We start from the raw sequence: 13195 nt of genomic DNA, 5'->3' as shown, positions 1-13195 counted from the left end.
GAGGCAGCGGGGCTCCGCAGTGTGTCTCCCTGCTCTCTCCGCCCGCAGCCGGAGAGAGCAGGGAGACACCGGTCGGTAACGAGACGATAAAGTAACTCTCTGCAGAGCCCCGTCACTTCACAAGACACGGGAAACCTCTGTTGGTCTGGAGGAGCTGAAGCATTTATTTCTGCCCAAACGTCCACTGTACATTCACTAGATATTCTCAGAGCTAAACTAACTCTTCTGCAGTGTGTAGTGTGTAGTGAACGCGCGTCCACTGCGATTTAATGTAAAATAATAAAACGTGAAAAAGTCAAAGGGGTTGAATATTTTAAATGTGCGTTGAGCCATCTTATAATCAGCTATTATAACTGACAAGTTATAATGCTGTTATAATGGTACAAAGACAAGTCGGTAGTACAAGACAATGTACTGCAGTGTGTATTTACAGAGATATTTAATGATGTACATAGACCTTGTTGTCGACTGAACTAAACTACAAAATCATCAGCATATTTTAGATACTTTGAAGTGCCTGCAGCAAAGCTGGGAGAAAATACGACTGCGCAAGTTTTGTGCAAATAGCTTGATTTATATTAAACATGTTGTGATTGAAAATACTGATTAAGGCAGTGCAGTGATTTAAAAAAGATAATCAGCAAGTCTTCTCTTTATAAGCTTTTTGTTCCTGGATGAAACCTTAAAACTGATAACAACACTGGTGACATTTTTTACATCTTATATCTTATACATTCAAATTTAATATACGTATCAATACCAGTCCTGCTTTCATGTAGAATTACAAAGAGTTTGGGTCAAAAATGTTTGTATAGAGTTGAAAAAACAGGTAGTACAATGGCAAGTCAGATAGACTAATAAAGTACTTTATTTATCCGGATCCACTGGACTTGGATCATTTTATTTAGTGTGCTTTGGGATTATCTTATGATAATGGGAATTGGTGGAATAAGTAGCATGTGCACATCCATCACGTTGGTGCAGGTGAGGCCAGGTACGAGTAAGCGCTGCCCAGCAGAAAGACGTGTGAAGAAAGTGTAAGAATCATTGTTGGTGAGGAAGCTGTCGATGTCCAGCCCCTGTGCTTGTGCCTCTTCACACATCCCCCCATCAGTGACGGCCCCGGCTGCCTCCGTGGGTCCATCCTGACCATCAGTTCCACCGCTCAGGAAGACGGGACCGTTAGGAGGAACCTTCAGGCCTCTCAGCTCCTGTCCCACCCGCATAGCCAGCTCCTGGTTCCGACCACCTCGACCCATGCCCGTCAGCTCCACGGTGGGCTCGCCGCCGGCCAACAGACACGTGGAGCCCCATCCTTCTGTACGCCCTTCGCCCAACACCTGCATGGTACGGCAGAGGTCCCAGCTCTCCACGCCGACGTCAGGCCCCAGCCTCAGCAGCTCAGCGGCAATCTCTGGAGGAGGTTCCTCTCGAGAGCAGGCGAAGCGGGCCAGGAGGCCGTAGAGTCTGGAGACCGCCTTTACGTCGCCACACACTCCCGGTGCCAGCACGACAGGGCGGAAACCCAACTCTCGAGCACGGCGACCCGCCCACTGGAGCGCAACGCTGTTGGAGCCGATCACGGCGTTGAGAACGTGTCCTGATGTGTTGGATTCATCTTTATCCTCCCTCCACCTGGGACTTGGTCTCCCAAGGACTTCCTTAATGGAGGCTGGTAGAGAGCTCAACAGCTTGTAACGTTCAAGGACGGACAACACTTCTTCACTCCACACCTCGCTACGCACCGTGGGGCCGCTGGCTATAGCGTCCAGAGGGTCACCGATGACATCGGACAATATCAGTGAAACCACCTGTGAAGAAGTGATCAGAGGAGTGATATTCAAAGAGTTCTTCTATACAATATAAAGCTGATTCAAGAAAAGTATGTTACCTGGGCAGGGTGAGCACAATGAGCGAGCCCTCCACCCTTTAAAGAAGACAGGGCGCGTCGCACAGAATTCAGCTCTTGAATAGTGGCACCAGCACCTGCAAGTTTGCGGGTGACATCCTGTTTCTCTTGCAGTGTGATTGGTGGGATTGGTGCAGGTAATAGTGCTGAGCCTCCACCTAGACACAGTTTCACCACTTTGTGTTAAAGATTTACATTTCAAGGTATGATTTTTGTAAAGAAAAAGCAATGAGAAGATATATTTTTACCTGAAATAAGCACAAGCAGCAGGTCGTTCTCCGTCAGTTCACTGGCTAACTGCTTGATCCCTTCAGCGGCCTTCTGGGCGTCAACGTCAGGCAAGTTGTGTTTGGCTCCCTCCATCACTCTGATGCGACTGTTTTCTTTTAACAAGAGATGCCTGTGATGGAAGAGAGACATTTTATTATGCTGCTTAATCTTATTTTTGTGTAATACTTTAAGTTGTTTAAGGCGTTTGCTTACTCTTTTCCATGCTGCTTTAGTGTCTGCTGAATCCCATGTGGCACGCTTATTACTCCTCTCACTAAATGATCACCCATAATCCTCTCTGCCTCGGCAGCCATACCCAGTACAGCTTTTCCGAAGCCCACCAAGTGCAGGTTGTGTTTGAGTGTAAATTTGTGACCACTGATAACGACTGAGTCCTCTTTGCGCTCTATGCTCTGCCGGACCACCGTGTCTGGCTGCACAGCTTCCACTGCAGCTGCAAACATCTGGCGTGCCCTCGAGTCCATTGACATTTTGCACAACGCTGGTTTTCTCCTGCCCACGTGGGCCAGGAAAGGCTGAGGCCGGAACAGGGAAAGGACACGGGCCATGGACGATTCAGTGGGTCTGAGCAGAAGCTGCCTGATGTATTAAAAAAAGCATCGTTTATAAAGACAGTTTTCACAAAAGCATGTTATTTTAAAAAGACCACATATATACAGTAGAAAAGGTCAGATATTCTACAGTTATTCACAAGTATTTTTTGTTGGTTGGAGCCCACTTTTACCTCTCATGTAAATGTTGAAATAATCAGAAGGTTAACTGTATATTAGCGCTGTCACAGTCAACGCCTTCTTTAACGCAATCGATCTTTCAGAGGTTGTAGCGGGCTTAGTTTTAGAGCTAGAGTGGCTTAGCTTGTCGTGAAAGAGTCTAAATAACGCTCCAAACTTACGCTAAATTTTGGTGAGGAAAAACTGTCATGACCATTTTCAAAGGGGTCCCTTGACCTCTGACCTCAAGATATGTGAATGAAAATGGGTTCTATGGGTACCCACGAGTCTCCCCTTTACAGACATGCCCACTTTATCAGCACACTGACAGCTTGTGTGTCATGTTATGATTTTAGTATATTTTTTATGCTAAATGCAGTACCTGTGAGGGTTTCTGGACAATATTTGTCATTGTTTTGTGTTGTTAATTGATTTACAATAATACATATATACATACATCTGCATAAAGCAAGCATATTTACCCACTCTTATGTTGAGAAGACTACTTGACAAATCTCCCTTTAAAGTACATTTTGAACAGATAAAATGTGTGATTAATCGTGATTAAATATTTTAATCGATTGACAGCCCTAGTGTATATTAAGTTATTCATTATTGTACACACTAACCTTCTCCAAAGAATTTCTGCAATTCTAAATGAAAGCATGGACTCAAAATTCAATATTTTGTAGCATTTATGATGTTTATGTTAATGTCAGAGGTCACTGCTGTACTAGATGGTGTGGTGAGTACTGTTGAAAGGCAAGATTTTATCAAGGTGAGGTAGTTGCACAACTTGAATTACTACAGTGCATTGCAGATTAAAATGACAGTGACATTTGCAGTAAAGCAATACATTTAACAGCCAAGTGGTCAAATCCAAGTCAAAAACAATTGGCTGTGGCCACAAGAAAGCTATACTTAAAATGTAATATCATACAAGTTAATAAGCTGCACAGTCCTGTCACTGATTGGTAGCTCTGATCTTACCTGTTGTTAAATCCAAAGACTTCAGGAGTACACTAGTGTGGTGCTGTTGTATAGCCTACCTACTCTACTCACAATAATTTGTTCATGTGTTGCCTGTTTTGTCGACCTTTTGTGTTTCAATCAACCAAAACGAGGTTGTTATCATCCTAAACCAGTTAAACATTTCCTACCTGTGAAGGTTGTAAATGGGCTATAAAACCTGTAGATTCCTGTGGATTCCTGTTATGTGCGCTCCAGCTCAGCAGTCAGTCAGAGTAGCAGAGATCTGACCACAGACTGACAGGAGTTGTGTATTCTGTGTGTAATGATTGACTTGAATGGACCACAGGACACATCAAACCAGACGAGCACATGTCCGCCCTCTTGACATTTACCAAAAACACACACAGGCTGCTGACATAACAGTTAAAGTTGGCTCCTACCTCAGACTTTCATCCTGTGTGGACAGACCTCCTGCTGATATCGTCTTCTTCACTTCTCCTGCATCTATTTTTTGTGACTGGAGCAAAAACTAGAAGCTGACAGAAAACAGAACAGGTTAACAATAGTGCCAGAAAATGCTGGAGGACCAGAGGGGCAGCTGATGTACTGTTCAAACCAGACAGACAAATGATGGGAAAGCTTGAAGGGGTCGTGACTAGAAGGTAGCCCGCAAACTGCGAGTCGACGACCAATACTAACCTCAACTATTCGAGGTCAAAGCCCTCACAATTTTCTCACAATTAGCATGTTACCATCTAAACACGACCGCTTGAGGGTGCATACCATACTACAGTATATATACTATATATTATAGAGCCTATGGTGCATACCGCCACCTACTGTACAGGACTGTGCAAACATTTCACCCTATTTCTTATTTCCCACTCAATGGCAACCAAGCCAACTTTCCTGCATTTTATTAATGAATTCAAATAATATAGCACCATCTTACCAAATGTTAAAAACACACAAAAAAATATTGATATTATTATCATGACCTCATCATCATCATCTTTATTATCATCATCTTTATTATTATTATTCATATTATTAATATATATGTGTATGTATATATACTGTATTATATATATATATTTTTTACTCATTTATTTTCTTTTTCTTTTGTTTTTGTTCCCCCTATGCTCTACACATAAAAGGAAGGATATCTGTATTTGTGTGTGTGTGTGTAGATATGTGTGCATGTGTACAGTATATGTGTTTAAGAGTAGATATATGTCATATATGACCATCTAGCCTCATTCAATGCCAAACAAACACCCATTATCCACATCACACACACACACACTCACACACACACACCCTCACTCTTCAACCTGCTTTTATCTCCTTGTGTTGTTTTTGTTTTGTTTTGTTTTGTTTTTGTACTTTGTTATTTGTCTTTCTCTGTATAATATATTTTGGTCTTTTTTATATATGTCCCTGACCATGTCTTCACTTGTTTTGTAATCACTTTATAACACAATAATAAAAAAAATGTATATAACATAAACTCCGGCATTATGAAATGTATGTGTCATTTTTGATGTCTTCTTTTTGTTTTGTTTTTTTCAATTGTCTATATATATATATGTTTGTACCTCAGTTAATGGGCATGTGTTCAATAAAGAAAGCAATACAGTGCATTAAAACATGTTCAACATTTCAACTTTAACTCGTACACTTGTCACTGTTCTTTCCCCCCCAGCACTATAACATAGTAGGCTACCATTTAAACGTGTGTCTTGTTATGATGTATGTATTTTGTAATACCTCGCTCAGTTTTTGTCTTCTCTTCTCTCCATTCCTTTCTTCTTAGCTTCTCCTTCTCCTCTGCCAAGTTATTTCGTTTTGTACGGCTCTTTTTTGCAAGCTTATAAGCAAACTTATTGCCTCTTTTAGTTGTCGTTACCCAACAGATCTATCTGCACATCTACAGCTCTGTTTGGTCAGCAGTTCAACGCGAAGTTGCAACTATCGCGATAACTACAATATAGCGTGATTTGCGACCAATGCGAATGTCCTTTTATGAAATATCGAAGGCGGTGCTTGCTTTTCCCTCCTCCTCCTCCTCCTCCTCCTCCTCCTCCTCCTCCTCCTCCTCCTCCTCACTCAAATTGTAAATACGTAGTTTGCGGAAATAGATCATTTGTCTATTCTTTTTTTATATTTATGTTTAACATTAAATCATTTCTTTGTAAGATGTTGATTTTGTTAATGTATTATTGTGGTGTGTGTGTACAAGCATTACACAAGTCATGGAGAGATCCAGTGTTGCAAGAAATATGTATCTGATTCAACCTCTGATTTTTTAAATGAATGTTTTTATGAATGAATCTGTCCAAACTTTCTGAAACGTGTGTTATATTTTTGCCCTGATTCACTTTATCATTTTAGAAAGTCAGTTTAAAATGGCCGAAACCTCAAGATTGTATAGTGAACTTTATATAGCATATTTTCTATATTAATCACATTAATATAACTTGTTAATGTAACGTTTATACATTAAAAGGAAAATACAGTTACATGGGTTAACACGCATGCACATATACATATGCTTGGAGGTGACCTGACGTGAAGGAGGATGCGTGTGTGCCCATGTAAATGATATTACTATATATTTGCACTCCCCCCCTTTTTATTTTCTATTATCTTATTTGTTGATTTAATGTATTATTACTCTCATATTTTTGTATTATTATTTTTTTTTAATGTTTTTTTTAGTTTTTTTTAACTCTATTCTTTCTTCTTGTCATTATTATTATTATTGTTATTTCTTTTCTTGGTTTTGTTTCGGTTTTGAATGTTGAGGTTGTTTTTCTCTAGCGTACTTGATGGGTTTGTCTGTAAGGCTCATATACTTAAAACTTGGTTTATAGACTGTTGTAATTACGAACAGTGGATTCAATATATGAAAACAGCCTTAAAAAAAAAGGGAAAAAATAAAGTATAAAAAAAATATATATATATATCCTTGTTAACTTATTTGTTGATTTAATTTATTATTACTCTCGTATTTTTGTATTATTATTGTATTTGTTTTTTGTTGTGTGTGTCTTTTTCTTTGTTTTTTGTTTGTTTTGTTTTTTTTAACTCTATTCTTTCTTCTTGTCATTATTATTATTATTGTTATTTCTTTTCTTGGTTTCGTTTCGGTTTTGAATGTTGAGGTTGTTTTTCTCTAGTGTACTTGATGGGTTTGTCTGTAAGCTCATCTACTTAAAAGTTGATTTATAGACTGTTGTACTTACGAATTAACAGTGGATTTTATATATGAAAACAGCCTTAGAAAAAAGGGGGAAAATAAAGTAATAAAAAATAAATAAAAGGAAAATACATTAAACTATCGCGATAACTACAACATAGCGTGATTTCCGACCAATGCGCGTATCAGATGATGAAATGCGCGTCACCGCGGTGTGGAAGGCGGTGCTAGCTCCTCCTCCTCCTCACTCCCGGGGATCAGAGTACCTCAGGCGGGCTTTCATCGCTGCTTTTGAACTATACTGCTTTATAAAGAGCACCGTTAGCGCCATTGCAGTTCCTATATACAGTATAAATATAATAACCCGTGTTATCGGATCTGCCAGTAGAGGAGGGCCCTCTCCAGACCCTCACAGGCCGTCTTCACCATGAAGCTGACGGACAATGTGCTGCGGAGCTTCAGGGTCGCGAAGGTGTTCAGAGAAAACTCAGACAAAATCAACTGCTTCGACTTCAGCTCCAACGGAGAAACCATTATCTCCAGCAGCGACGACGACTCCCTCGTGTTGTACGACTGCCAGGAGGGGAAGTAAGAGCGGGGTTATCCTCATCTAGCTCTGTTGTTGTTTATCACGGAGCTACATGCTAAGCTAAGCTATGCTAAGCTAGCGAGGCCTGCTAACGCTCCTCTGATAACCATCAGCAGCGGTGTGACGTCATGAGATGAAGCATGTTATAGTTTAACAACATTAATCATTGTCTAGGAGGAAGTCATATGATAGGCAGCCATCCTATTAGAAATACACCATAATCTGTTGAAATTGCTTGAGTTTAATTAATCAGGCTAGCACGTTTTCCCAGTAGACTATTTACACTTACACACCAAACACTCACAATAACCTGACATTATTTTCAGGTGGAATTTCATTCATTCATTCATTCATTCATTTCATTCATTCATTCATTCATTCATTCTCAGTGTGCAATATTATTTTCCACTTGTGCAATTTTGTTAATAGTCTGTTTATTGTCATTACTGTATATACTGATCCTATTTTTATACTTCCTTCTATTTAAATGGTTCATATTTTGTTACACTTTGTGACTTTGCTCTTTTTTACTGTGTTAGCTGATGCATCTTGTTTTTTGCATTATCCCTGTACACTGCAAATTTACCCACTGCGGGACTAATATAAGAATATCTTATCTTATCTTACGTTAATTGTTAGGTCACAGTGATGTTATGCAGTGGTGGAAACAGGGCTGATTACTCCTCAATATCTATTCATCCATCAATACTGTTGAGTAGATGGCTGATATAAATAGTCCTGAAACGATGAGTTGATGCACAGACACTGAATTGCCAACCATTTTGATATTTTTGGTAATTCACTAGTCGTCTTAAGTCATTTATTTTATAGCAAAAAAATGTCAAACATTTGCTGCTTTTCTCTTTTATATAATTGTAAATTAAATACCTTTAGGCTTTTTGGGTGGGCAAAACAATCAATTTGAAATTGACAGATATTCTTCATCGTTTTCTATCATTTTATAGTTAAAATAATAAATCAGTGCATTACACAAAGTAACCAATAATTGATCCATCATTACTTTTGAGTAGATAGCTAACATAAATAGTCCTGAAACGATGAGTTGATGCACAGACACTGAATCGCCAATGATTTTGATATTTTGGTAATTCATTAGTCATTTATTTTATAGCAGACATGTCAAACATTTGCTGGTTCCAGCTTCTCAAGTCTGAACATTTGCTGCTTTTCTCTTTTATATAATTGTAAATTAATTATTTTTTGGGCTTTTTGGGTGGGCAAAACAATCAATTTGAAATTTTGACACATATGTTTCATTGTTTTCTGTCATGTTATAGTTCTAATAATTAATCAATGCATTACACAAAGTAACCAATAATTAACATAAATGCTAGTTGCAGCATGCAGTAATCTCAGTGTTTATCTGATTTACAGGTTAAATTAACAAACACTCACCATTAAATGGACTCGAAGCAATGTCTTAAAATTGCTGATCAACGGCCCAAAAAAATCTGTCAGTATTCAGAATATACAGATTTAAAACTTAGGAAAAGTATCTGTACATTGAGGCTGTAACTTTGATGTGTTTGGTATTTTTGTGAAATGGTAATAAACAGGAATAATTATAAAAAAGACAAGATTATTTGTCAGCATGGATTGATATCTTTTAGTAATTGAAATGTTAATTCTCTCTTTCTCTGATTTATGACAGACCCAAGAGGACCCTCTACAGCAAAAAGTATGGAGTGGATCTGATCAGGTACACACATGCTGCAAACACTGTGGTCTACAGCTCCAACAAAATCGATGGTATGTTGACGCACAAATACTTTTGTTTGGTAGCGTAGCATGAATAAGATTCAGGTTGTGTCCAGTGTGATATTGTTGATGCATCGCAGAATGAAGAATTCATATAAGAATCAAATATCACAATGTTTTTGGACTGTAATAGAGCTTTGAGTAATTATTTAAGAGAAAAAAGTCACAATTCACTTAAATGTGAATATTTTCTGTTTTCTACTCCTCTGTGAAAGTAAACTGAATATCTTTTAGTTGTGGACAAAACAAGACATTTGAGGCTTTGGGAAACACTGATCGACATTTCTCGCCATTTTCTGACATTTTATTTACCAAACTTTTAATCGACAATGAAAATAATCCTTAGTTGCAGCCCTAGACTATAATGATAATGTGATATATGTAGTTATTAATAATGGGAAAAGTCATTAATAATGGGAATATAGGGTCAAACTAGTAGAGATATTTGTTGTGCATTTCACTCAGCTAGAGCTGTCATATACATCCAGAGAAGTGAGTCCCTTCATTGTAATGCAGGAGAAGACACCATTTAAATTAAATCACAATGTTTAGGATTATCTAAATTATAAACATTATCTTAACATTCTTGTCTTGACATATTAGTTCAGTCTACAGTACAAGCTGTAGGGTACAGTTTGTTTTATTACTTGGACTGTGGTTGATGTATACAGGACCCCTATGAACCGCTGCTGGATCGGCGTGGGACACACTACTCTCTCACTTTGGTCTGAGGTAGTTGTTTGTACAGTTTGAGGGTCTGTGATTCTGCCCCATACAGGAGCTAACTGTACAAGTGACTGCCTTGCCCACGGTCGAGTCAACTCATCAGACCTGCCCGTCATCAGCTTCATGTTTGGATGCCAGCTTGTTTCTTGCCTTGTTTGATGTATGACGTAGTAATAGTGTTATTTTTCTTACAGATACTATCCGGTACCTGTCCCTTCACGACAACAAATACATCCGCTACTTTCCTGGGCATAACAAAAGGTGAATGCTGTATTGATGCTGGTCTCTCTGTACCTTGATTTGATGTTAAGTGTTGCATTCTCACACTTTTCTCTTTTTTTGTGTGTAACCAGAGTGACGTCTCTCTCCATGTCTCCTGTGGACGACACATTTATTTCTGGCTCATTAGATAAAACTATCAGACTGTGGGATTTGCGATCACCTAACTGCCAGGTGAGTGTCCTTTTTGTTTTGTAATTTGGTGAGCATCCACTGGTGTTGCACTAATCAGTAATGTGAAATTATAAAACGGGGATTTAGCAAGCTGATGTTGACCTTCTCTTTGTCATCTGTCAATTTTAGGGTTTGATGCATCTGCAGGGGAAGCCGGTGTGCTCCTTTGATCCAGAGGGTCTCATTTTTGCTGCAGGAATAAATTCGGAGATGGTTAAACTTTATGATCTGCGGTCGTTTGACAAGGTGAGTTTAATAGCAACAGTAAAATTAAATAGCTTTAATTTAATAGGAGCATAATACTAACGATGCCTCTTGTCAACAGGGTCCTTTTGCAACCTTCAAGCTTCAGTACGACCGGACGTGCGAGTGGACGGGACTCAAGTTTAGCAATGACGGAAAACTCATTCTTCTTTCTACTAACGGCGGAGCCCTTCGCGTCTTAGATGCTTTTAAGGGTGCTGTGCTACATTCCTTTGGGGTAAGAGACAACTCATAGACACGCACAATGTGTGAAAACAGAGAGGATAATGAAGATGTGAAAACTTCCCAACTAATTGTTCACTGTTGCAGTACTAATGTGTGGAAAATACTTGCTCATGAATGCTGTTGTTCAATCACCCACAGGGCTACAACAACAGTAAAGGTGTAACACTGGAGGGATCATTCACTCCAGATTCTCAGTTTGTTATGATCGGTAAGTTCCTCAGCGTTGGAAATGGATTCATATACTGTTTCATGCAAAGCGCTTTATCTCAATCATTAAAAATCCCCAAGTCAGTTGATTTTTTTTTTATTCTACTAAAACCACACATAGACAAACAAATGATAGGAATAGCCTGAAGTACAAAAAACAATTCTTAAACCTTAGTGATGCTGCAGAACATTTTGCATATTAAAACAAAACGATGCTATGCTCACTCTATGAAATGCCTCACAAACACCATTCTTTTGACAAATAAAGGCATTTAGCTTAATCATCATATAACCGTCATATAATCATGTCTTCATCAAATATTTGTTTTTGTTTATTTGTCCGTGTATTTCAGGCTCTGAGGACGGAAAGATCCACGTGTGGAATGCAGAGAGCGGCATGAAGGTGGCTTTATTAGACGGGAAGCACACCGGACCGATTACCTGCCTGCAGTTCAACCCCAAGTTCATGACGTTTGCAAGTGCCTGCTCCAACATGGTGAGTGGGGGGTGGTGCCGTGGACAGTTAGCATTATCTTTTGAAGCTGCATTAGGTAGTTTAACATGTCCTCTAAGTTGTTTTGTGGGACTTAAGTACCAATAACATGTTAATGCTCATGTCACTAAACTGAGCATTTCATGGACTTAAAGTTAAGGTTGGTAATGTTGAGAAACTAACAAGAGTGCACTCGATTTAAGAAAATGATCCAACCGGAAAACCCAGCCCAGTGTTGACAACTCTATTCCAATGATTGTAGCTAGCAGCACTAGCTCCAAAAGTACACTGACAGTCCGGCCCTTGAGGCCTCCTTCCAAAGCCACTCCCCCACAATTATCATTATGAATGTAAACAACGAACATAACTACTTTTAGTACTCACAGCTGTCAAGCTTGCAGCTTGTATAAGACTCCGGTGACGCGCAATGAGTGCACGACCAGAGTGCGAGCAGGTGGACAGGTAGGTAGCACGTCCAGTCATTACGTTCGGCCTGAATGAAATGATTGGACGGGTTATTACAGTTCTGTGACAGCCACAGATACCTGATGATACCCAGAATGCAGTCTGGATGTAATAAGAATTTCAACTAATATAACAAAAAAAAACAATTTTGAAGAAGATTACCAACCATAGCTTTAATAATCATCTTCTTAGTCACATTATTACACTTTTACAACACACAACCGTACGTGTGAGTGACTGTGAGCGAGTCATGTTGTTCAGTTCAGTGTCAGCAGACAGAAAAATGGGAAGCAAGACGTGAAAGTAAATTGGATATACAGACTGCAACTTCACCTTTATGAAGCACACACAAAAACACCAGCAATCACAGATTGGTTCCAATGTGATGAAACATTGCTAATGCTTTTTCTCATCTTTCAGGCGTTCTGGCTCCCGACCATCGACGACTGATGACGATGACGAGGCGAAGGATTCTGCTGAAGGCCAGAGTCAAAGCGAGCAGCAGGGGTCAGCCCAGCCAGCTCGATGTAAATTTCACAAATTGTAAATACGTAGTTTGCAGAAATAGATCATTTGTCTATTCTTTTTTTATATTTCTATTTAACATTAAATCATTTCTTTTGTAAGATGTTGATTTTGTCAATGTATTATTATTGTGGTGTGTGTGTGTATTATCTGATTCAACCTCTGATTTTTTTTTTTAAATGAATGTTTTTATGAATGAATCCATCCAAACTTACTGAAACGTGTTATATTTTTGCCCTGATTCATTTTTATCAGTTTAGAAAGTCAGTTTAAAAAACCTCAAGATTGTATAGTGAACTTTATATAGCATCTTTTCTATATTAATCACATTTTTATATAACTTGTTAATGTAATGTTTATATATTAAAAGGAAATAAGTTTAAGA

At 38.9% G+C, this 13195-nt stretch overlaps 2 protein-coding genes across 3 annotated transcripts; one reads left to right on the top strand and one right to left on the bottom strand.

Moving 5' to 3' along the window:
• Positions 1–553: 553 nt before the first annotated feature.
• On the bottom strand, positions 554–5839 carry glyctk (glycerate kinase). 2 transcript variants are annotated; one of them, XM_037780909.1, is made up of 6 exons: positions 5653–5839; positions 4323–4418; positions 2393–2779; positions 2158–2309; positions 1892–2067; positions 554–1811 (listed from the first exon to the last, which is right to left on the bottom strand). In XM_037780909.1, the coding sequence occupies exons 3-6, from the start codon at positions 2746–2748 to the stop codon at positions 921–923; spliced, it is 1575 nt and encodes a 524-aa protein (XP_037636837.1). In that variant the 5' UTR covers positions 2749–2779; positions 4323–4418; positions 5653–5839; the 3' UTR covers positions 554–920. The 2 variants fall into 2 exon arrangements, with proteins under 2 accessions (XP_037636837.1, XP_037636845.1); XM_037780917.1 differs by lacking the exons at positions 4323–4418; positions 5653–5839 and adding an exon at positions 4071–4221.
• Positions 5840–7280: 1441 nt separating this feature from the next.
• On the top strand, positions 7281–12917 carry wdr82 (WD repeat domain 82). The gene is made up of 9 exons (XM_037774349.1): positions 7281–7672; positions 9346–9443; positions 10373–10439; positions 10532–10631; positions 10761–10877; positions 10957–11112; positions 11259–11328; positions 11681–11823; positions 12706–12917. Exons 1-9 carry the CDS (start codon positions 7512–7514, stop codon positions 12733–12735), a joined length of 942 nt encoding a protein of 313 aa, XP_037630277.1. The 5' UTR covers positions 7281–7511; the 3' UTR covers positions 12736–12917.
• The last annotated feature ends 278 nt before the right edge of the window (positions 12918–13195 follow it).

This window comes from Sebastes umbrosus, chromosome 1, assembly GCF_015220745.1.
Source record: "Sebastes umbrosus isolate fSebUmb1 chromosome 1, fSebUmb1.pri, whole genome shotgun sequence".
Classification (NCBI taxonomy): Eukaryota; Metazoa; Chordata; class Actinopteri; order Perciformes; family Sebastidae; genus Sebastes; species Sebastes umbrosus.
Note: the sequence above shows the minus strand (reverse complement) of the source record. Positions and strands in the feature narration are given on the sequence as shown.